The sequence below is a fragment of the Hibiscus syriacus genome, unplaced genomic scaffold (genome assembly GCF_006381635.1).
Source record: "Hibiscus syriacus cultivar Baekdansim isolate YM2019G1 unplaced genomic scaffold, ASM638163v2 tig00110187_pilon, whole genome shotgun sequence".
Classification (NCBI taxonomy): Eukaryota; Viridiplantae; Streptophyta; class Magnoliopsida; order Malvales; family Malvaceae; genus Hibiscus; species Hibiscus syriacus.
In genome coordinates this window covers 606,730-632,051 of record NW_024062618.1, presented here as the reverse complement: position 1 = coordinate 632,051, position 25,322 = coordinate 606,730, and the positions used below count along the sequence as shown (strand labels likewise).

The 25,322-nt window shown below is 37.1% G+C and overlaps 2 protein-coding genes across 2 annotated transcripts; both read right to left on the bottom strand.

Moving 5' to 3' along the window:
• Window positions 1–7,291: 7,291 nt before the first annotated feature.
• Window positions 7,292–12,720, bottom strand: LOC120217549 (NF-X1-type zinc finger protein NFXL2-like). Its single transcript, XM_039214637.1, has 13 exons — window positions 11,470–12,720; window positions 11,286–11,399; window positions 11,138–11,193; window positions 10,770–10,836; window positions 10,461–10,553; window positions 9,946–10,031; window positions 9,687–9,849; window positions 9,417–9,590; window positions 8,841–9,031; window positions 8,633–8,714; window positions 8,252–8,458; window positions 7,594–7,680; window positions 7,292–7,504 (listed from the first exon to the last, which is right to left on the bottom strand). The coding sequence occupies exons 1-13, from the start codon at window positions 12,631–12,633 to the stop codon at window positions 7,346–7,348; spliced, it is 2,643 nt and encodes an 880-aa protein (XP_039070568.1). The 5' UTR covers window positions 12,634–12,720; the 3' UTR covers window positions 7,292–7,345.
• A 1,066-nt stretch (window positions 12,721–13,786) lies between these two features.
• LOC120217548 (phosphoinositide phospholipase C 2-like) lies at window positions 13,787–18,265 on the bottom strand. Its single transcript, XM_039214636.1, has 9 exons — window positions 17,855–18,265; window positions 16,478–16,674; window positions 16,014–16,149; window positions 15,702–15,935; window positions 15,391–15,602; window positions 15,084–15,201; window positions 14,520–14,663; window positions 14,350–14,436; window positions 13,787–14,248 (listed from the first exon to the last, which is right to left on the bottom strand). The coding sequence occupies exons 1-9, from the start codon at window positions 18,149–18,151 to the stop codon at window positions 13,949–13,951; spliced, it is 1,725 nt and encodes a 574-aa protein (XP_039070567.1). The 5' UTR covers window positions 18,152–18,265; the 3' UTR covers window positions 13,787–13,948.
• Window positions 18,266–25,322: the final 7,057 nt, after the last annotated feature.

Genomic DNA, 25,322 nt, shown 5'->3' with positions numbered 1-25,322 from the left:
TTGATTCAACTGAGCCTTTAATTTTTCTATCTCCTTTTGACTCTTCGAAGCGATCAACATATCGTCAACGTACAAGAGAAGATAAATGAAAGATCTATCTTTGAGCTTTTGCAAATACACACAATGATCATATTTGCTTCTAGTATACTTTTGCCTCCTCATAAAGCTATCAAATCGCTTGTACCACTGCCTCAGAGATTGCTTCAATCCATATAGCAATTTGTTTAGCTTACAAACCCATTTCTCACAACCACCATCTGTGTATCCTTCTGTCTGTGTCATATAGATCTCCTCTTCTAAATCATCGTGCAAGAAAGCCGTCTTTACATCAAGTTGAGCTAGCTCCAAATTCAACTGTGCTACCAAGGCCAATAATATTCTAATGGAGGAATGCTTCACAACAGGAGAAAATACTTCATTGTAGTCGATTCCCTCCTTTTGAGCGTAGCCTTTAGCTACCAACCGTGCCTTGTAGCGAACATCTTTCTTGTTATGAGATCCATCTTTCTTTACAAATACCCACTTGCATCCAATGGCTCTTTTACCTTTCTGTAATTGTGCCAGTTTCCAAGTGTTGTTCTTTTGGAGAGATTGCATTTCTTCATCCATGGCACTTTTCCACTTATCACTTTCCAAGCTTTGTATTGCTTCTTGGTAAGTGATAGGGATATCATCATCAACAACTGGAAGAGCATAGGCCACCATATCAACAAATCGAGCAGGTCTACGAATTTCTCTCCTTGGCCTTGTAACTGCAAGTGTTTCTGGTGTCTCCAATGGTTCTTGGGTTTGAACCTCTTCATCTTCTGATTCTTCTATTGGAGTTGAAGAATCAGCCGCGTCAACTTATGGGATCATCGTCTGCTGAAACTCCACCTGTTTTGGAGTATGCTCCACCTGCTGCGGAGTACTACTTGTTTGGACAGCTTCACTTGTTACCTTCTTTACTAGGGCAGATTCATCAAAGGTAACATCTCTGCTACAAATTATCTTCTTGGTGTTTAAACACCAAAGGCGGAATCCCTTCACTCCATGGGTGATTCCCATAAAGAGAGCCTTCTTTGCTCTTGGATCAAGCTTGGATTCCTTCACATGATAATAAGCAGTAGATACAAATACATGTAAGGAATCATAATCAGTAGCAGGTTTTTCAGACCATACCTCCAATGGTGTTTTTCCTCCTATTACTGATGACGGCAGACGATTGATGAGATGGCCAGCATATGTCACGGCCTCAGCCCAAAATGCCTTTCCTAACCCAGCATTAGACAACATACATCGAACTTTCTCCAATAGTGTTCGATTCATACGCTCTACCACCCCATTCTGTTATGGTGTATGTCTAACAGTGAAGTGTCGAACAATACCATACTCATGGCAAACGTCAAATAATGGGTCACTTTTATATTCCCCTCCATTGTCCGTCCTAAGACGTTTGATCTTTCTACCAGTCTGGTTCTCGATCATATTTTTCCATTTCAGGAAAATTTGAAGCACTTCATATTTAGACTTCATCGGATACACCCAAACTCTTCTGGAAAAGTCATCTACAAAAGTTACAAAATAATGGTTTCCTCCCAAAGACGATGTCTTTGAAGGACCCCATACATCTGAGTGAATATAATCTACAATACCTTTTGTATTATGTAGTGCCAAACTTCACTCTCTTCTGCTTTCCCAGAACACAATGCTCGCAAAAGTTCAATTTGCAAGCCTTTGCACCTTTCAACAATAATTTCTTTGCCAGGATTTGCAAGGATTTCTCTCCAGCATGTCCCAACCGCATATGCCACAACTGGGTTGCGTCCAAATCATCACCTCCGGAAGCTGCTGCAACTGCTCCAATAATTGTACTACCTTGGTAGTAATACAAATTATTTTTCCTGATGCCCTACATCATCACAAGTGCGCCATATGTGACTTTTAAAACTCCATCTCTCATAGTGACTACTGAGCCTTTGGATTCTAAGGCTCCTAACGAGATGAGATTTTTTTTCAAACTGGGCACGTATCGGACATCCGTCGGAACTCTGGTTGATCCATCTTGATTCTTCAATCGAGTTGAACCTATCCCAACAGTTTTACAGGCATTGTCATTGCCCATATAAACAACTCCTGCATTTAGTTCCACTAAATCGGAGAACCACTCCCGATTAGGGGACATATGATAGGTGCAACCCGAATCTAATATCCACTCATCGGAATGGAATGTTGTTGATGAAGCAACCAATGATATGTCAGAGTCATGTGCATCATGCTCTGCAACACATGCATTTGGAGCAGCTTTTCCTTTCTTCTTCAGCTTCGGACAATCTTTCTTCCAATGGTCTTTCTCATGACAAAAGGCACATTCATCTTTTCCCAGTCTGGACTTCGACTTTGATCTCCCTCTCCACTTTGGCTTTTGACTTTTCGGGCGACCTCTTGCCACCATGGCCTCCGCTGCTTCGTACTTGCTCTCCTTCTTGGTTTTCTTCCTGAGTTCATAATTATATACAAAGCAGCAGTTACATCTTTAAGGGTAACATTATCCTTACCATGAAGTAACGTTGTCTCAAGGTGCTCAAATTCATCTGGAAGAGATGACAACAACATCAAAGCCAAATCTTCATCTTTGAAGGTTTCATCCATGCCCAATAAGTCTTCAACTAGCTCATTGAACGCAGTGATGTGTTCATTCATACTGGTGTCTGGTTGATAATCAAATCTGAACAATCTTTTCTTCATGTGAAGACGAATCTGAGAGCTTTTCTTCAGGAATTTTTTCTCCAAAGCTTTCCACATCTTACTTGCAGAAGTCTCGTTCTTGTAGCCATACTTCTGCTCCCTGGAAAGACAAGATTGAATCGTGTTGCACGCCAAACGATTGATTGTTCCACATTCTTTCTCCTCCATATATTCGGGCTTTTCTTCCTCAATGGCGATGTCCAGACCTTGTTGGAATAAAGCGTCTAACACCTCGCCTTGCCACATGCCAAAATGACTGGATCCATCGAACAACTCCACCGAGAAATTTGTATTTGACATCACTCTCCTCACCGGTCCAAATGAAGAGCTTGATGTCTCAACTAATCCGTATTTTGGCATTTTAATTCTAACGAACAATATTCAATATCACGAACTGTATCTTTTCAGCAACGGAACCACCAGGATACCTCATCCGAAGCTCTAATATCAATTGTTAGGGAAAATGAGTTATTTCCCACACGAACGTAGTTTTAAAATTGACCTAAAATGTCAAGATTAAAACCACCAAAAGTTGCACAGCGGATAAACTTGTCAAACTATTGAATATTAAAACACAATGAAAAGAACCGAATAAAAAATAATAAAGGAGATAACACACCAAATTTACGAGGTTCGACGAGAATATCGTCTACTCTTCGGGCACCACACCGAATGATAACTTCAATATATCGCCAATATTACAACAAATGGAATTCTTTGGAATTCCCAAAGTGGGAAAATGAAGAATACAAGAGGAAGAGAGAACTTGTTTTTGGGATGATTTCTAATGAAAATACTTAGGCCTATTTATAGTTGAGTTTCAAGAATAATATGTTCAAAGTTTGGCCACCTACCAAAGAATTTTCCAATGTGTACAAGTTAGCCACCAAATATGAAATTCACATGTTCAAAGTTTGGCCACCAACCAAAATGAAATTTCCAATAAGTTTGCCACCAACCAAGATGAAATTTCCAACTTGTCAACTTAATTTCTAGACAAATCTAACATACCACACTATTTGATTGAATGAAATTGACCAGATGACCCATCGATGCCAACTCCGATTGAGAATGAGCACCTACTCTTTCTGATTCATCAACAACGGAGTTCAAATCACCCCAATCAATACTGGCAATTTTACATTGGATATAAACTCTGAGATGGACGGGAAGAACTCGATCCTTTTATTCACCACATTAGGAGCATAAATGTTGATGAATGATGATGACACACTTCAGTTTAAATTGGCAGAGAAAACCTTCAACGCAAATTGCCCTGTCGAACGACGAGATTTTGGAAGCCTCGAAGAAACTGCTATCCCACAAGGAAATCAGTCCACCAGAAGCCCCTAAAGACGGGGAGAAAGCCAACCCATTGAACCTTGATCCTCGAAGACGAAGCGATAACCCTGGCTTTAATGACATTAATTTGGATTCTTGAAGAAACGCAATACTAGTTTTCAACTCCGCAAATAACCTGAGAGCTGCCTGCACCTTCTCTGGCCTGCCAAGACCTCTGATATTCCATGATACTACTGCACAATTCATAAAAGAAAAAGATCAACACGATAGCAAGATAAAAAACCCATGGAAATTAATTGTTTCGAGCCAATTCAATGGCTATCAGACGATCAACCACCTGGTTATCCTTACAATGAAACTGAATTCCGATCCTTTTACCGAGAGACAGAGTAGCTTGCGCTTCTGAGATGGGCGATAAATGGATAGATGGAGGAACAGGGGACGTGGAGCTCTGGCCAACTGTATTCCCCACTGGAGTAGAGGACTGTGGGTTACCTGGTCTTTTCGCCCTCTTATTAATTTTTCTGGACTTATGCTCTTTTCGGATTTTCTTACCTGTACATACCTGAACACCTAACAGATTGGGCCCAGGGGAAGATGACGAAGGTTGGTACTGGAACTGCACAGATTTGGTCACAAATTTGATTACTTTTATTAAAGTTGGGCCCATGCGTTTGTAGAATCGACAGCTGGGCTTCCTCAATTGGGATGTCTTGAAGTCTGGACGCGTTGGATATAGACCATTCCTCAATATTTTCGCCAATGTGTACCCCTTCATAAAAAACTGCCCTCGACAACTTTATCAAACAGAATTGGGACGTCATGTAGCCCACCCCGCTCGAATTTGAATTACAACCTTGATTAAACTGTATTGCGCCACCTGGAGCATCGTCTGCTTGGACTTGGTGACCTGACTGCTCTTCGTCGGGTTGCAGAGGAAAGCTGACAACATCATCCTGGAGAATCGGTCTATGATTACACAAAGCAACGTTGCATAGAATGTAAAGCGGCACGTAACTATTCTCTTCATCGCCAACTCCCACCGGCCGACTACCATCGATGAACTGTGTTTCTTCTTCGAAATCCACTGTCCCCGAACTAATCTTATGCATTGTGCCATTAACGAGGATATTCAGCCTGTTAGGGATGATAGACGCTTTACCGACTTCCACCAGCACACGAGCTTCATTAAAGCGGTTCAAACCCAAAGTGTCTGCATCAACTTTCACAACATTCCCCCATTTCTGCATCAACTTTCACAACATTCCCCCATTTCAATCGAAAAAGCTCCGGTTCCACACCTGTAACGGGACGTCCTTCATTACTATCTGAACCTTGACTTTCTTTTTGCCTTCGAAGCCCTTAAGTAGTTCTAGTTCGTCAAACCACATTTGTATCATGGATTCTCTCATTCTCCAACATCGGACCTTTTCTTCGACTGACCTGAAACGAAGAACGGATAGAAGACCAGCCCATGGGCAGACATGCACTTGGAATCCTTCCGAGCTGAGCGCCTCCTGTACTAGGTTATTGTTATACATAGCTTTAATGGAACCCACTAGACAATTTGATCTCCATTTTGTTTCTTGGATGGGGATATTGATCACGTTCGACAATTCCTTACTTAAGCCTCCCCCCTCGCTACCATCAACTACATTGGCGAGCACTGTTTCTTCCTCCGCAAGCATCTTAGGATATCCTTCCTGACGGGCCGCCGGGGCCACTTCTAGATCAAGCTCCCGAATCTCTACCTGCCTCCCTGCGCCTTTTACCGCTTCCCTGTTCGACCTATTATCCCTTAACGATGGTCTCCACACCCTGGGAGCCCGAGCTGGCTGTGAATGGTTGGAGACTATGGGACTCTGCCCCATCGCGAAAAACGCTCTAATACGGGACCTGCCGATTAAACTTCTACTGCATTCTCTAATGGCGATCTTGGCAGCATGAAGGGTGGAAAAACGAGCGAACGCAAATGTTGTTTGTTTTACTATTTTGTTCTGATTCTTGTACGAAATGAATACGTCGATGACATGCTCGTATTTCCCAAAAAAACTCTCCTGAGCTCAAGCGGTCCGACTCTCTTGTTTACATTGTCGATAAAGACAGAAAACCCATTCCGCTGAACAAAATCTCTATGACGACCGTTGTCCGCCTGGGACACTCATCTCCTACCTCTTGAAAACTCGCAGCCCGACTGTCGCCGATGGAAACCTTCTTTGCTCCTGGCCGAATCGAAATGCATTACTTTGGCCATCTTCTTCACTTAATGTTTAGAATAATCTCTTTTCAGTGTTATTAATCAAAGTTTATTGTTGGGTACACCAACCAAATTTCCCAATTATATTTTGCATGTCGGTGATATAAGAGGTGGTGGTGGGCTGTTGGCCGGTGATTTCAACCACCCTCTTCCCTTTTGGCTAAATTTGGAAGCACACTTAAGTTGAATCGATTTCTAAATTGGGTACGAGCTCAAAGTTAAATTTGACATGAAAATTGAATTATTTGAATTTAAGTTTGTTTATATAATAAAAAATGATTTTGACTTTTGTATCTGATTTTAAATTTAAATATTTATTTTTGAATCTTTGAGTTTAAGTGTAAATAATCTTTGAAAAAACTAATTAAAAATGAATTCAATTATATTTTTAATCTTAATTTTTTTTAAAATAACCATTTTAATTTTTTTTTATTTCTTTTTATATTTAAATTTTTATAATTTTGACAAATTAAACCAATCGACCAAAAGTAATGAAATTTTTAGTTACTTTTATATATTCTTTTATATTTTTTCATATTATTTATTTTTATAGTTTTTCATAATTTAAATAGATTTTTTTACATTTTTATAATATCTAAATATTTTTATTAATTTAGAAAATATACTTTTTGTTTTCTCTACAATAAAATAAAATAACTAACATCGTCATTGACCACAAAAAATAAAGATTCAAATATCTTTAAAAAAAATTCTGAGTGTCATGTCAATAGATAAAAGAAATATCGGATTAAAATTATTCGAGTAAAATATTAAGATATTTAAATTTAACTCGATCGATGGTACAACTTAACCCGAATAAAATATAAATGTAATTGGATCGTAATTGATCTCTGAAACCAAATCGAAGATTTCCCCATTGACTTTAAAATTTTATCCAGAAATTTATTTTTAAAATTCAATAACCGAAATTAAAGAAAGAGCAAATCATTTGAAAAAAGTAAAAAAGAATCTGTGTATAAAGTAATTCGATCACAAATGACCTTTGAAACTCGATATTGTTACTGTAATGATAGCCAATACGAGTATGACCAAGACAGATCAGATTCGTGGACGTCTTCGTTTTGCTCGTTGCAGTTCAGCTTCATTCATCCAATCTGAGAGCCTCAACAGACCTTTGTAACCATAATATGTTACGGCAATCACAGCCGCTATGATGATGATAATCAAAAGCACACGCTTGATGGTGGCAACAAATTTCTGTTGGAAATAGTAAATAAGAATTGAAGTTTTTGAGCAAAGTGACTAGGAAATAAGGCTTATTCAACTTGTGAAAGAGAACAACATACCTGAAGTCTTGAAACTTGCTCGCCCTCTCGAATCCGGTCACGCCTTTTTCTGCGCTTTGGCCCTTGTTTTCCGTCTGGCTCTTTTTTCTTTGATAAATCATGCAATCGTACGGAATTATAAGCATGCATGCATGACAACAAAAACGAAAGATTGTAAAATGATTAATAGGAATACGTAAACAACAAATTCGAGACTCCCAAGTTTAGCCAAACAGTTAATTTTTTGAAAACCGAGGATAAATCTCCGAAATTTGAGGATTTTTTCAGGGTAGATTGGCATCGGGTCCTAGCATCCCTGATAATATCAATATATCATAACTTGTAACAAGATCAATATAGGTTAAATTTCTGAGATAACAACGCCTCCGCCATGGCAATTATCTCAGCAACACCAACAAATTTTAACTCAAAAGAGGACTACTCGATGAAAGGAACAACGAAATGTGGGTTTCACAAATGCACAATTCCCCAAACCGCTTATCATGTTAGAGGTGATTACAAAAGATGCTTGAATCAATATGTATGCAATGCATCTTGTTTTCGAATAATCATTAACCAATATCTGAATAGCTTCAAAGTAATCTAACATAGATATGCGCAAGCAGATGATTGATGAAACAGGAGTTGAATAATTCTAACCCAATTTAAAACATCTTACCTCCAGAACCTTAGGTTTACGCAATTGTAAAGCTGACTCAACCTCCTGTACTTTGCTCTTACAATCCGAATTGCAAGCCAGAAGTCCAAGTCCAAATTGATTCTTCGGTATATCTTTGGGATCATGACCGGTATCATGATATGCGGCCTGAACATCTTGGCATATCCATTCCTTCTTCAAGGTTTGGCATTTACAACGAACGGTAACCTGGCATGTAGAAGATGAAGATCAAATACGATGTTAGTAATACCTTAAATTGTGATTGTGAACTCTCTTGTATAATATTGCTGAAGTTGAAGGGAGATAATCCGACAAACATTCTGAGATACAAAAATTTCTAACTTATCAGTGATATAGTCAATTAAAAATGAAAAGTATTACCTTTTTGCTGCACTTATCAGGGGCCGGGCATTTATCAACATGGCATATTTCAGGACATAAATGCGTACAGTTGGGAAGCTTTCTGCAGCACAAGTTTCCAAAGTTTTAGTATATATCTCAATCATAACAGGACAGCTGAAAACAATCCAATTTGGGGGGGGGGGGGGGAAATCGCTGCAGAGAGACCAAGAGTATATCTATAAACTACCTATGGCACGGGCCTCCACATGAGCGAGCAGCCACTTGGTCCTTTTCAGATAAATTGTTATAATAGATGCACTCAAATGCATGGACCATTGCACCACAATGACATGACCGTTTCACGAGCACTTTGCAAGGAGGGCATTCTCCAGGATGACATTGCAGAGGGCAGGGGTGTGAACATTTAGGCATTCTCTCCTGAGGAAATATTTAAGAGATAAGGCAATTGGAAGTTGGAACCTCATATTAAATACAGTTATATCTAACTAGATAAACTGTGGTGCTTATGTGGTGCAGATAGCAGCCTCATGCTTTTAAAGTTTACAGCACTCCAAAGACCAAGAAAGCAGGAACAGGGAAATAAGGCTCGGCTTGGCATGCAAGATGGGAAAGAGTGAGAATGGAAAATTTGTTAACCTAATGGTTAAGTTACGAAGTAGGAAGTGGTAAAGAATCTTAACCATTTGATTAATAATTTTTCCATTATCACTCCTTTCCATCCTTCATACTAAGCAAAGCCTAAAAGATTAGCTTGAGTCAAATATCATAAATGAGGGAATGAGAACAATAACAGGTTGGGCACCTTCTCGCAAGGGAGTCTACACTCTTCACAAGTTTCACTTCTTTTGTGATGTCCTGATGAAGAAGGCTGTGTCTCCAGGGGATGGCAAGTTTTCGTACAATAGTGATTGCCACAAGGAAGGAGATTTCCACACAAATTATCACAGGAAAATCGTGTTGTATTGGAGCAAACCATCTGAAAGAAGGAAGAAGAATGAGTTAAAAGTAAAACGAATGGCCTCGGACCAATCAGAAGCTACTCCTTTACAACTTAAAAAGAAGTAAAACCAACCATCCTCTCTGCTCCCATGTGCTCGCCAACGCATGGTCTCCAAACTAGTTCTGGGCAAGGAGGGCAAGGGGTGCCAGGAGTGCACCCAGGCTGAAGATATGATTTCTTTTTCTTAGGTTTCAATGTGAATTCTGGATTTGGAGGAGGTTTAGGCCCATGACACCTGGAATAAAAAAAAAGAAAATGGCATCAGCTAAAAGAGACGTGTAGAGAAACGTCTGAAATCACACAGTAAATATAAAAAGATCATTTGGCAAACCTTAAGTTGCACTTGTGACCGCATGGATATTCTACTTCACAAAGTGCCCGACATTGGGGGCATGGTCCATAGTGGCATCGGTGTGGCTGGTAAAAAGTGAAAGAGAATAACTGGCTAACAGAACTTGAGCAAAATATGCTATACCTTGTTTATGTTAAGTAAATGATAGAAAATAATGATGCTATCACACACTATCACTTTATGACCTATGAGATATATGGGCAATATAGGAACTTTTAAACATGATAAAAGAAATTAAATTTATGGATGTATTAATATAATAAAACTAGCTAATAACATAAGTTCTAAGACATAAGTATTAGCTAAACCAAGAAGGTTGTTATGCATATAAATGAATGAGGAAATCATGATGATGCTGTATTAACATGCAATCCTAGAACTCGGGCAATGTCACATTACTGTTAACAACATCATATAACCCACTCAAGGAAGTTAGTACAACATAAATAAGCTCTAGCAGGGAATATAAAAAAGGTAAAGAACCTTAATGGTACCTTACTGTTTGATGCATGCCTGCACAAAGGTGTTATCTTACATAATTTACGGCATTTAGGAGGCTTTTGATCCATCTCAGTACCACAAGGAACCTAGTAGAAAGAAACCATCACAAAATGTCCAAATGTGGCTTATATTAGCAACAGAAATGCATATGAATAACATAGAGTAATTTGCCAAAATACAACAAGCCCATCCTCGATTCAACTAAGATCATATATTTCCATAATAAGAGACCCCAATGCATGAATGCAATGATTGTATCCATCAACAAATGAACATAGAATCTGTGATAACCAGACTCTCACCTCAAAGAACGTCTCACCACATGCACATGAAATTGTCACCATAAGTGGACAGGGAGCACAAGCACCTCTACAATAATGAAAACTCATAATCAGCAAAATTTTCCTTCTAGAGAAGTACTCAAAGCAAATATGTATAGCAACTGAACTTTTTTTTCTCCAATAGTTGCCAAGATGACAATAACACGATGAAGCCAACTAGAAATTCACTTCGATAAATTCAGAGAAGGGATCGGCATTCCACTTAAACCAGCAATGACAAAGTTGCTAGGCAATTCTCTTTGTTTAGCATTGGTCTAATCCAACAGTTTTACTGCCTAACTCACACTAGCAAAGAAAGCTAAGCAATAAAACTTAATCATGCAGCATACCTATGGCAAGGGGCAGGGCATTTGTGGTTCTTGCACCTCAGCCTCTTATCACAAACCTGAAGCATCCATAAATCTATTAAACATTTCACAAGCAAAACAAATTCAACCAATAATAAATAAATAAAAACAAGACCAGAGATCACAGCACCTCTGAACATGGTGGACAATCTCCATCACAACAACGACGCCTACAAGCATGGCGTCCACAATCTCTCATTCTCAAACACTTCTTTTCACATGACAAATCTTGATAGCAAGGAACCTACATTAAATTCAGTTAACAAAAAAAGAAGAAAAAGTAACTGAAACTCAATCAATCAAACGTACTCTACCTCTTTCTTCAATCCACCACACCGGCATGACTTCTTAACCATAGTTCTACATGTCTCCACACAAGGTCCCTTATGACACCTTTCAGGACACCTATGGTAACCACAATTCAACAATTTATTACAAGTTGCACCACAAACAGGAGTCACCCCATCACAGGGCATCCCTTCATAAACTCTTTCGCCACAAGGACATGTCCTTCTCCCTTGCAGTGGACACTCCCCACAAGCTCCTCTATGACATCCTCTTTCACAAACATGTTTTCCACAGGTAAGCAACTTTTTACACTCATTTTCACAGCGAAAATCCCGGTCACAGCAATCCTTCTTTTCTTCCTTTTTACCACACCGGCAACGGTAAGTCTCACGTGCACGGCAAGGGGGGCACGTGCCTGGATGACAGATTTCGTAACAGTTATGTTTGTTACAATCTAAACGCTTGTTACAATGCCTGTTACAAGAAAAGTTTTTGAAACCACAACGGCGAAAATCCTCGACGGAGCCGCAAAAGCACCTGGTTTTAATGGATTTCGGGCAGGACGGGCAGGGACCGGGGTGACATAAAAGGAGGCAAAAGTGACCGCAATTGTTAGGCAACGGACGGTTGCATATTTCGCCGCAAGAGTGAGGAAGTATCCACGGGTTATCAGATGGAGGATCTCGGAGCTTACCACAGAAGCAAAAGTAGGATTTAGGGATTTCAGATTTGGAGTAGGATGAGCGGCATTTGGGACAGTTCCAGGTGGCTTGTTTGGCGGCGGTTTCGGCAGTGATTGGGAGACGTGCTGCAGCGCGAGCAGCGGAAAGATCCGAAGCTTGGCGGGCCCATGACTGAATGCAAAGGAGGTGGAAGAGCGCGAAGCATAGAGAGGAACAAGACCACGTCGGATCGGAGGGACGGATCCGTTCGAGGCAAATGAGGCACGATAAAGCGCCGGAGGAAGAAGAATTTAAGAATGATTGGATCTTGGACAGATCAACGGATGTGATCGAAGATGATGACGATGAAGATGAGGAAAAATCAAGGTATGCTTTGAAAATAGAATTTGAGAGATCGGCGCCGACTTGGAAGTTTTCGGAATCGGAGTCGGTGTCCGAGTCAGAGAAAGGAGGTTGCGATGATGGCAGCGGTGGCGGCGGAGGGTGGTAGTTGGCCGTTGAGTTCATTTTTGGGGATTTGAGAGGATCGGGTTTTGCCGGGCTTTTACAGTGATGCTTTAGACAGCTCTCATTTTTTCAGATTTTCATAGAAATCGTGTGCGAATGTGATGAATGGCTCAGCTACGGAAATGATTTAATATTGGATATAAATTAATTTTATTTTAAATTTTAAATTTTAAAATAATTCTTAATTTCAGACAATAAATCTATTATCAAAACAAATTACATATCTGATTTCAGATAATATTTTACATTTAAATAAATAAAATATATTAAAGATTATTAAATTATATAAAAATAATCTTTAAAACGTTATAATCAAATCTTTTAAACTGTTACAAATAATTCTTGCAATTTTAAAATATCAGCTTTAATAAATTTAATATTTTTTTATATTTAAATAATTTTAAGATCATTTCTTAATAATAAAATAAATTTTAATAATTATTTTGTAATTAATTAAAATGTTAATAATTATTTTATAACTTTCAAAATATTACTAATTAGGAAGATCATTCTAATATAATGTTGGAAATTCTGGTGTATTTTATTCTATCTATGAGCATGAATGATGAATTTAACGATAAATTACTTATTTGATATCTCGTTTTTTACTCTAATTATTTTTTAAAAATCATAATTAATGTTTCATTTTGTTTTTATTTTAGTACTTTATTATTAAAAAACTAATGATAATATTAATATATTGTTTTTAAATTTTTTATTTTCACGTCATTTTTTTCTTTTAATATAAGCGCATACGGTATCTTTTAAATAATTTTATTCAAAACAATAAGATGATGCAATATTTCATCACCTCACCAAAACATCATCTTTATAAAAAAAAAAAGTTAATGAGTACTCGAATAATGTCAACTTAAGGATAGTCAAATATCGACTCATTCAAATTCAAACGAATAAAATTATAGATTTTCAAATCATATGATTGTAAAAGTTTAATCAAATTAATCTGTTAAACCTGAAATAAATTATCGTGGTGATCCAAACATATAAGTTGAACAGAAAAAAAATTATAGAATAAGTTTCGTTGTAAATCCGAATACAGATTTATTTCATTTACTAATTAAACTATAAGCTGTAAGATTCTGAGACATTATGATTTATAGATTTCAAGTATGGCTAATTACACACAGCAATGGTAGAACACGCACGTATCTGATGCTCGTATTCGAATCTGAATAACGTACGTATAAACACGCAACAAACATGTAATAGATAAAGTAAACTGCACACAAGCTCACAATATGCCATCAAACAGATTGAAGATCGGTTCGGAAACATGGACCGGAACTTGGAATGACTACGGGTTGACGAATTCAAAGCGCATGAGGAGCTTCACGGCGTTGTATTTGTCACCCTTGCGGCTGTTGAGGGGAACTGCTCGGATACCACTTCTTAGCTCGGAAATCGGTAGGCATGTTTGGCCTCCAAAGTCATCCTTTTCGGACATGTCGTATTCGTGAACTTCGATGCGGAGTAGAGCCAGTTCCGGGACAGTTAGAGGGAATTCAAATTCCTCATTCCAAGAAGGCACCCAATTGTCCTCTAATGTCTTGGTTTTCTTCATCACTGAATCTACCGGAACTCCGGCAATCCCCACCTGGACGCAAATCAATTATATATCAAGACAAAGATCTTTATTTTTTACGCGGATTGGGTTCTACCAGAGGTGTAGCCAGATACGTAGGTGTATCTACTTACCCGTGCATAAAAGTCCGGCGGCGAATACGTGTCAAAATGAGTGTGATGAAAATCATAATACCAGCCTTCCCCCATGTAAACAGTTACCTTCGGAAAACAGATCAAGAAATCAGCACTTCGGTTTAAGAAAACAGAGGAACTCGGATCCCATGGCCATCGAAAACACTAACCTTCAATATCTTTTTCACCGGTAACTCGACTCTCGGATCAAAGACTTCATTAGGATTCAATAGGAAATAAGGTTTTTTCAAGTATCCACATCCACCATTGGCTTTGAACATTCCATGCATCAACCATAAAGACCTCCCATAACCCTATCACAAGCCAATAAGAAAATAAAAGAATCTGAGGATTCAGCGAAGCGGACAAACAACTATCGACTAGTCTACAGAAAGCGTTCATCTCATTTCCTCTCCAATCCACTTTTACAGGATGATGAAATCCGATAATCAAATCAAACACGAATCCTATAATCAGTCTTGGATAAAGAATGGCGTCCACTTGATTTCTCATTATTCCCACAACAAAATTGTATACACATATCGTGCAATATCTATATCCTCAAGTTCTATAAACAAATATGCCAATCCATAATCAATTAAAGAACGCATGACATATTACCATACCCGATACTTTTACTACTTTATCCGAATGTCCGATAAGAAAAACAGTAAAACGAAAACCATATTGACCGTAGAAACAAATGCATTGAGCTGAGGTAAAGGTGTATAAACCTGCATATTAAATGCGACCATTTGAGCGCCATGCATCCATCCGATTAATGGGTTGTAATTGGAAGAGGTGACACGAGTACCCTTCGGATAAACCCTAAGAATATTACGCTGCGTAAACCTGTAGCAGTTCAAACATCAGAAAGGCATACATGACAGCAGCATACATGATGATTCATAAATACAATATGTCTACTTTTGCCCAAGCAATCAAGTCGCTTATAGTCCACCAACTAAGAGTTCACATTTCTCCATCATCTTAAAGCGGATTCATCTCAGAAGTGCCAAAAGTAAATCTTTTGTGAATTACCAAACAATTTCTTTTCCATGAGTGACTGCAGCTTTTTCAAGTTGTTGCTCACTCATGCTAAGACGTCTCACTTTATCGGGATCCACCTTTAGACACTCCCCTAATCCTCCCTTTGGCTTCCCGGCATGAATAGCGATTAAACCTTTATATTCTGGTGCCTGTGGTTTATCTTCATCGTCAAGATCTTCCTCATCATCCTCATCTTCATCATCCTGTCATATGAGATTAAAAAATTAGTGAACTGTAAATTTTGAGTTACAGCTAGTAAACTCGATCTGAAGTAGTAAACCACATTCGGGATCACCAGAGACCTTGTCATCGGCTTCATTAAGGTCTCGAACTTCTTTTCCCCAAGCTTCTTCATCGCCAACCTTACCCTTCCTCGACTCATTCTCTTTATCCTTAACTTCTTTGGCCTCAAGGTATTCCTTTGGTGGTTTTGTAGATATGATTATCCGTTTCTTCAATGATTCTGGAGATGGGAATTCTTGTAAGCATTCCGAGCCAGGCGAAAACAGGATGTCTCCAAATGTTTGTGTTACAATCTAGAAATCAGCCACAGAAGCGTAAATTATGGGAACATTAGCCATTTGAAATCTCATCATAACCACCAAGAGACTCACCTCGGCAACTTTAGCCTGAAGATCCGGGGTAAGATGATCTTCTAGAGTTATAACAACAGGATATTCCGATGCAACAAAAGCATACTCCTTAATGGACCTCAAACACTTGATGAGTTCCACCGGAGTAGTCAGAGTCCTACATGAAGAAAATTGTTTCATTGTTCTCTCGGACCAAAATTACTTATTTTAAAACAAAAGGATGATCAGTTACTATCGATGGAGGTCACATAGTAGTCGAATTTGCCGTATTTCAACTAGCTGATAAACATGAAAAGCTAAAGCTTTAATGTCGAGTACTCGAGTCACGTTTTTCATCATACAATGAAATCTACATGCTTCTGTCTGAGATACCAGCTCAAGTGAACGAGCAAACTGTTGTAATGAAGTTCCATTTTGCAAAATGGAAGATCCATTTTGTGTTAACGGCTTAGAAGGGGAATGATTTGCAGATCAAGAGTACGTACCTTCCATGAAGAACATCGACATTATCTTTCGTGGAATTAGGCCATATATCCAATTCTATCACTCTCACCCCTCTCTTGAGTGCATTTATGATGGGGACATCGCTGCAGTCGCTACTGAGTTGATTCCCGGTAAGATAAGAATTGTGACCGGTATGTATGAAGTAATGAGATAAAGGAGCATTCATATCATGGTGGACCTGAGGACAAAGAAACGAATACAACATAAACAACAATAGCACAAAAGTGAACAAAAGGAGAAACCATTTGAATCCCATAATGGTGTATTTTAGCTATAAGTTAAATCGGTGAACATGCAACGCGCCATCAAAACGAAAATACGAAGGGTATATCACGGTGCACCGGAAACTGAAAAACAAAAGCACAGAATTGTAGAGAATCGTCTAATTTTCTTTTTCAATTTAATGGCGATCACAAAAGCTCGGACAGGAAGTCCGGGACAACAGCCTTAAATTCATTCCCATCATCAGTATCAGCATTAGCAACTGAGTGAACAACAGAAGTCAAACTATTCAAAGACAAACACACATAGAATAGACAAGTTCAAAATCCTGTAATGGCATATTTTAACTCGAAGTTAAGCACTTTTTGAGAAATCGGCATCATCACCCGACAATCCTCAAAGCTATGAGAGCAGCAAAGCAACTCAACCAATGTCCAGTAATTACCGAGCAGAAAATAAGTTGCATTTGAATAATTGAATCCATACAAAGAAAACAAATTTTCCTACATAAAAGTAAAACCCAAATAAGAACAAAACACAAACATCATATGTAAAAGACTTTCATTTTTCTCCCAAATTTTCCCAGCAACCAAACATAAACATTAAATCCCAATAACATAACCGGGAGAAGCAAGAGGAGGATGGATTGAGCTTGAAGTCAAGTACGATAACCGAGTTATAGAGCCTAATCTAACTAGCCTGAGCCGCTCGATTTTTATCTCGAATCAAACTTGATCAAGCTTGATCTGATTTTTTTTTGTACAGCTTGAATTTAGCTAGATTAGCCCCCTACTCAAAAGTAGAAAGATAAAAAGAAAAGTTTCCAATTCAAGTTCAGCTGAGTTTATAACCCAAATAGGAAACAAACTCAAAGATCATATACTACCTAAATAATTCCACTTTTCTCCCAAATTTTCCCAATAACCAAACAAAAACATAAACCGTCGAATTTTAACCAAACCATTCAACTTCAATCACAATTAAACAACCAATCCTAAAGAGATATCATAAAACCTTCAAGCTTTACACCCATTCTATGAAACTTTCTCAGCAACAAACAAAACATAAATCATCCACAACAACAAAAGAAGGGGGAAACCCAAATCATAAATTGATGAAGAAAAAGGTTTCATTACCCCAATAGAAGCAAGAGGAGGATTAATATCACCAAAGAGATACTTGAAAAAAGCTTCAAGATTTAGACCCTTTCTATTAAAATGCTTAACACTGTCAATAATATTCTGAGCATCCTCTCTGGTCGCTTTCTCTTCTTTCTGAACTTCAACTAAGAACCTTTGCAGTCCATCAACGATCATGAATCCATTCTCGGAGTACTGTTCGAACAATTTTTTGATCTCCTCGGGTGCCTCCGAAACTGTAAGCCTAAACCTCCTCCGGAAGCAAAAGCAGACCCTGTAAGTTTGCTTGGACATTGGGGTTTCACTAGAATTCCCAGAAATCTGATTGATTAAAAAAACACAACCAAAAACACAACCTGCGAATCTGCTCTGTTCGATTTTGGATTTTTTAAGCTGTGTAAACTGCTGAGTGTAGTTGTTACGTTATCATCTTTTCATTGTTTCATTTTGGTCAAATGGTCCTATTAGTCCCTATGTTTATAGATAACTTATAGATTTCATCTAAGTTCTAATTTAATCTTTTTTATATTAATATTTTTAAATAATAGCTGATTGGAGCTTCGCGGTTGTGAGTCATTTTATTGGCGCTGCTCCTAATTTCGTCTCGATGCAGCGAATTATCAGCTCTCTTTGGGGAAAATCCTCTTCTGTTAAGGTGTGTTGTAAGTCAGAAGGCAATTTCAAAGCAAGAGGTTCAAGTTTGGAGGAAAAAGGACATTATACCTTCTGTTCATTGTGATGTACAGAAAATGGATTCGAACTCTCCTCATGTGGGCTCTATTTTGCCTCCTAGTTCTTCAGGAGATTCCTGTTGGCCAAACTCATGAAGCTACTATTTCTGTTACTGCTTCACAGGACAGCAGGGAGATGTGTGCTACTGTTGTGAACTTGGTGGCTACTACTGTTGATCCTGATTGTTTGCCTAACTCTACCTTAGTAGAGGATGTTGCTCATAAAGTTTTGCAAGAGGATTTTGGGTCTGATTTTCCCACCTTGCAGGACTCTGTGGTCCAAAAGAAGAAGGTTAGGGGTAGGAAAAAAGAGAATATCGGTTCCTCCAATAAACTTGATGTGTTGGTTGGTGGTGGTGGTGTTGCTGATGGTCAGAGGAAGGCTAGAATAGCTTCCATAGGGGTTGTTGTCCTGCTAAATGAAATCAAAACTAAGAAGAGAGATCTAGTGGACAAAGTTAAAGGAAGTGTGAATGTAGGGGTTGGTGTTGGTGTTGGCCCTGCTGTTAATTGATGATTGTGTGCTTCTGGAATGTAAGGGGGATTAACAACCCCCTTAAGCAGCAAAAGGTTCTGAGCAGACTGGTTAACTTGGATGCTGATGTTGTGTGTCTCTTGGAAACTAGAATTAGAAGTATTAATGCTGATAAATTCTATTATGCTTATTCTGATATATGGAACATGGTTTATAAGTATTCGTGTTCTGAGGGTGGCATAATTTGGGTTATGTGGAGGAAGCAATGGTCCTTCTCTGTCTTAAGGACTATTGATCAGTCTCTTACTATTTCTGGAATTGTTAATGGCCATATGACTTTTATTACTGCTATTTATGGCAGTAATAGTAGGGTTGCCAGGAGAGAGTTATGGGGTCATTTAAAGAACTTGGAAAATGAGGTTGGATCTTCTCATTGGGTAGTAGGGGGTAACTTTAATGTTGTCCTCCAAGCTGAACAGAGTTCTGACTTTGAGACTCTGGGCGACCATAATTCTCCTGACATGGAGGATTTTCAAGGCTGTCTGGAGGACCTGGACCTTTTGGATCACCCCTTCTTAGGTCCCTCATTCACCTGGTCTAATAGACAGGATGAGAGATTTTTAGCTCGCAAAATGGATCGAATTTTGGTCAACCATCCTTGGTTGGCTACTTATCCTGATTCGTTTACTGAATTTAAGGCTCAGGGTGTTTCTGGCCATTGCCTTGGTGTGATTTAGATTCAGATGGGTGTCTTGGCTAGGAACCCCAAGCCTTTTAAATTTTTTAACTACTGGACCTCAAGTGTTGACTTCTTGGTTATTGTCAAGGAGTCTTGGAATGAGCAATGTGATGGAAATCCTATGCAAAGGCTATTCATAAAGCTGAAAAAACTAAAGCCTAAGTTGAAGGAGCTTAACAAATAGCAGTTTTCTGATATTTCTAACAGAGTGCATAGCAAAAAGGATGACTTGGAAAGGATTCAGTTGTTTAACTTGAGTCATCCTGATCTGAGGAACATGGACGAGGAGAGAAGGACCCATGCTGAGCTGGAAGACTTAGAGATTGCAAAATCTGAATTCTACAGGCAGAGGGCAAAGGTTCATTGGTTACAAAAGGGTGATCTCAACACCAAGTTCTTTCACCAAATAGTTGAATCCAACAAGAAGAAGAACACCATTAAGATGTTGGTGACTGAAAATGGATAGTTCCTAGACTCTTTTGATGACATGGTGGCTAAGTTAGTGAACTTCTTCACTAATCTCATTGGTACTGCAGACCCAATGGTCAAATTTCCTCATGTGGAGTGACTGAGAGACTTACTGAATTTTTCTCTACCTGTTGATGTTGGAGCTATGCTTATTAAGGAGGTGGAGGATGAGGAAATTAAAGAAGCCTTGTTTAGACAAGACAATGGTAAAATCCCAAGCCCTGATGGGTATTCTTTTTGGTTTTTCAAGGTTGTCTGGGATGTAGTGGGTTGTGATTTCCTTACTGCAGTCAGATTCTTTTTTATCTCATCCTACCTGCTGCCTGTTTTTAATTCTACTACTATTGTCTTAGTTCCTAAGGCACTAAATGCTTGCATGGCAAAGGATTTCAGACCCATTTCTTGTTGTACTGTTGTGTACAAAATCATCACAAGAATCATCACTACTAGACTATCTCACATCTTTTCTTGTATAATCTCCCCTAGTCATACTGCTTTTGTAAATGGAAGAAATATTATTGATAATACCTTACTAGCTCAGGAGATTGTTAAAGGCTATTCTAGGAAAAATCTTTCTCCTAGATGTGCCATTAAGATTGATCTACAAAAAGCTTTTGACTTTGTGAATTGGGACTTTCTGATGGTTGTACTAGACGCTTTAGGTCTTCCTGTGAAGTTCTGTAGTTGGATAAAGGCATGTGTTACTTCATCTCAATTTTTTATTTCTTTGAATGGTAGCCTTGTGGGTTATTTTAGGGGTGCTAGAGGAGTTAGGTAGGGGGACCCATTGTCCCCTTACCTCTTTGTCTTAGTTATGAATGTTCTTTCTCTTCATTGCTGGATGTCTCTGCAAAAAGGGGAATCTTTAGGTACCACCCTAAGTGTAAGAGAATTTCACTTACACACATTTGCTTTGCTGATGATCTATTGGTGTTCTGTCATGGTTCCATGGATGTTGTGATGGGTGTTTTGAGTACCCTGGAGGTTTTTTATAAGTTCTTCGATCTTAGGCTTAATGCCCAGAAAACTGAACTCTATGCTTGTGGCTTATCTGACTCTGTCCTTCAGCTAATCCAATCTGGTATGAGATTTAGGGTTGGTATACTCCCTGTTAAATACCTTGGGGTACCTTTGGTGACCAGGAAGCTCACTAGCAAGGATTGCTCTGTTTTGGTGACTAAGATTAAAGAGAAGTTTTGTAAGTGGTCTAATAGAAAGCTGAGTTTTGGGGGAAGGCTACAACTCATCAAATATGTCCTGTTCAGCATCTTCAGCTACTGGAGTAGGCAACTCATCCTGCCTAAAGGGGTCATTAGTGATGTTGAGAGACTTTGCATGAGGTTCTTTTGGAAATGTTGTGATTCCCCAGCTAAAGGAGCCCGAGTTAACTGGAACCAGATCTTTTGTATGAAATCTGAGGGAGGCTTGGGGTTGAGGAGTCTGGTTGATTGGAGTAAAGCTTGTTGTCTTCTACTTATCAAGAAAATCTTGGCAGGTGAAGGTTCTCTTTGGATCGCTTGGTTAAATGCTTACTGTTTCAGGATTGACGATTTCTGGAATGCCGATTGTAAGTATCATTTTAGCTGGATCATAGTAAAGTTGTTCAAAATGAGGTGTGAGGCTTTGAGACTATTCTGTTCCAGTAGTAATTGGGATCAAATTAGAGCCAGATGGTTATGGGATAAGGTTCGAAGCAGGAGTAAGAAGGTTCCCTGACATCGCCTTGTGTGGTTTCCTGGCCACATTCCAAAATTTTCACTGATCTCTTGAATGACAATCTTGGATAGATTGCCTACTAAGGTCAGGTTAGCCAGGTTTGGTATTGTTACAAACAGCGTTTGTAGATTGTGTAGCTCTGGCCTTGGTCTCGAAGTCATCTTTTCTATGAATGCTCTTATGCAAGTGAAGCTTGGTGTGCTATCTTGCTGCTATGTGGACTTAACCAGGTACCTACTGGTTGGAACGATCTTCTGCACTGGTTATTGTTGAACTTGAAAGGTAAATCATTGCTGGTGCATATCCTCAAGTTGGCTTGGATTGGCTTTATCTATTGCATTTGGGAGGAACGGAATCGTAGACACTTTAGAGGGGTGCATTGCTCGGTTGGCACAGTTGTTGGTAGCGTTAAAGAATCAGTGAGAATTAAATTGTATAGGAGCTCTATGAATAGTCTAGATACTGTAAATAGGCAATTGTGTATAGATTGGGGACTGATATAATGTCTTGATTTATGTTTGTAGCAGCTTGGTTGCATTCTTTTGGATGAATGGAATTCTACTTATCCAAAAAAAATATATAAATAATATAATTATATAATATTTATACCATTTAAATTTAAAATAAAAATATAGAAAGTAAAATTAATTAAATTAAAATATAAAAATTAAAAATTCGACTTGCACGTAATTTGTGGGTCCCATTAAGTGTCTAAACTCGTGGATCCTTAGGACAATTGGCATTGAATGAATTGTCGTCTTTGATCTTATTTAAACTTTATCTAATTCTCAAAAGGTCAATGTGATAATTATATAAATTTTATTTATATAATAACACTGGTCTAATGTTGGTTTCAATCCTTCTGCTGTTTTGAAATTTAGGATTTAATCTTTTATCTTAATTTGACATAATTTGGCACTATTTTTCACATCCAAATCGGTAACAATTATTATATTTAAAATGATTACCTAAACTTTTTTTTTATCAATTAATCACATTTAACCAATGATAAATATCATAGATGGACCGTGAGGTAGGTGGTTGGGAGCGATCGCCCCTTAAAAATTTTAAATTTCTATAAATTTTAGGTATTTTCTTTATAGTTTATATTGAAAATATATTTTCGCCTTTTTAAAAGTTCGGCCCCATAAAATTTTAAAAGTTTGTCCTTTAACATAAAATCATTTGTCTGCCCGTAATAAATATATATCAATTGAGTGCTTAAGGTTGTTTTGAAAAATCATGTGATCACTCTAATTACAACAATTAATGATATTATAATTTGAATTTACGAATAATGTTATAAAAGTAAAGAGTTGAGTTATGTAAAATTTAAATTGAGAGATTAAGTCTCAAATTTAAACGTAGTGGAGAGACTAAAACCTAATTATACCTATAATATTTTATGATTATATTTCTGTTTTATTTCGTTGTCAATTCCAATGAAGATTGTAGAAGTACATTATTTGTCCATAAAATATACTTTTGTTTTCTTTTTTTAATATTTTAAGGTTGTTTCTTAATTTTTTCACTCAAGTTTTTTTTCACTCTTATTTAAGGCATAAAATTTAAAATTTTAATTTATTCATTAAACTTTAAATTTAGTCCTATTTTAATCATTTAATCATTAAATATTTAATGGCCTTATAAGTGAACATTCATCTTTTAAAAACTATAACATGACTCCAAAGTTTTCTTATTTTTTGTAAAAAAAATGATTTTGGATTTATTTTTGATTTATCGGCAATAGAATATTTTATTCTAAAATTTAATAACGAGGAAGTGAAGAAAAAGAAAGTGAATTGTACATCTTGATTTTATACGAATCAGATGGTGGAATATATATCAAATTGATTTAGAGTTTTATAAGTTTTAGGTTTTTGGTTAAGCTTCTTAAGTTTTAAAGTGATTTTGATAAAATATAAACTGATAGAGTGATATGTGATGCTAAGACAAGTTTATTGGTGTCTTAAGTGGAGAATGATGATTTCAACGTTGACGTTATATAAAGATTAAACTGTAAAATTCTTATATTCGGATGAATGAGATAAAATAAAAAAAAGAAAAGAAAAAGTGACATGAATGTCACTTCAATAAAAAGTATAACACATCAGCATACATGATTATCTTGCATAATTTCATTTTTTTTATTTAAATTCAAACAAATAAATTAACTTTTTAATTTTAGTAATTAAACTAAAAGTGAAAATAAAGTTAAGTGATTATGTTCATGTCATTGCTGGCGGCATTACCCCTTTTGCTTTTCCAAAAGTGTAAAGATATAATAAATAAAATAAATAATATAAACATTTGTATTTTTTTATTTTACCCCTACAATATTTTAATATCCTTAAAATATTTATTTTATTTTATTCTTTGTTATATTTTTATATATTTTCTTTTCTTGCTAATTTGTCAAAGAATGGTTTGGATCCTTCGTGAACTGGACTACCTGTAAGGCTGTAAAGGTTTGGAGTTGGATTTATTATATTAACTTATAATCTCATAGTCTTTAAATGGATAAAATTTAGTATAATTTTATCTTTTGTGGGGTCGATGTATTATCCTTGCTGTCATCTCTATTGACGAGTTCATTATTTTAAAAGGTTTTATTTATGATTTAGCTATTGATATCTTCTTTTCAATTTTAATATTTAAATATTAATTTTGCTTCTATTAACCGCATAGTTTAAGAAAATATTGTTTTTTAAAAGTTATTTGGATCCCTCGGAAAGGAAATCATTCTGTTGATGCCCTCGCCTGTAAAGATTTTTGAAGACCCCCCTGCTGGGCTTCAGCATCTTCTCGATCAGGACCGTTTGGGTCCCCAGCAATGAAGGCTACTGTTTTAAGCCTGTACTCTTTTTTAACTTGAAAAAAAAATTATAAATAGATACTATACTTTATAAGCACATTAAATTATTTAAAAAATACTTTTATCCATGTTAGTATTTAAAGTATACTTCATCTTAGTTAATGATGTAATCAATCACGTATTATATTTTGTCTTGATTGATAATGTCGATTTTATTTTTTAATATAATAACTTTTTGAACAAATTGAGATAGAGTGATAGTTTAAGTATAAAAATAAATATTGAAAAAATAATAATATAATTTAAGGATTACACTGAGTACTAAGCTAAGTGCTATTAATATGTTACTAACATAGCGAGCAGATTATTAGACAAAGATGGACACAAAATTTTATATCAAGAGACGAACTTATAATATTTTAAGGATTATTGAAATAAATTATCTATAAAAAATAAAAAATAAATATTTGACATATATGTAAATTTTAAATTTTCAAAGAAAACACTATATCACTGACTGT

Bases quoted from the DNA above. Each gene is read 5' to 3' on its own strand.
- LOC120217549 (XM_039214637.1), bottom strand. From the start codon at position 12,633: ATGAACTCAACGGCCAACTACCACCCTCCGCCGCCACCGCTGCCATCA. The intron at 8,459-8,632 runs GTAATACTTTTC...TCTACATGCCAG, and splicing joins CTGATAAGTGCAGCAAAAAG to GTTACCGTTCGTTGTAAATG. The intron at 7,681-8,251 runs GTAAGATGTTTT...GATTTATCAAAG, and splicing joins GTAAACCTAAGGTTCTGGAG to AAAAAAGAGCCAGACGGAAA.
- LOC120217548 (XM_039214636.1), bottom strand. From the start codon at position 18,151: ATGTCCAAGCAAACTTACAGGGTCTGCTTTTGCTTCCGGAGGAGGTTT. The intron at 16,675-17,854 runs GTAATGAAACCT...CTTTGTCCTCAG, and splicing joins CTCCTCTTGCTTCTATTGGG to GTCCACCATGATATGAATGC. The intron at 14,249-14,349 runs GTAAGTAGATAC...ATTTGCGTCCAG, and splicing joins CGCCGGACTTTTATGCACGG to GTGGGGATTGCCGGAGTTCC.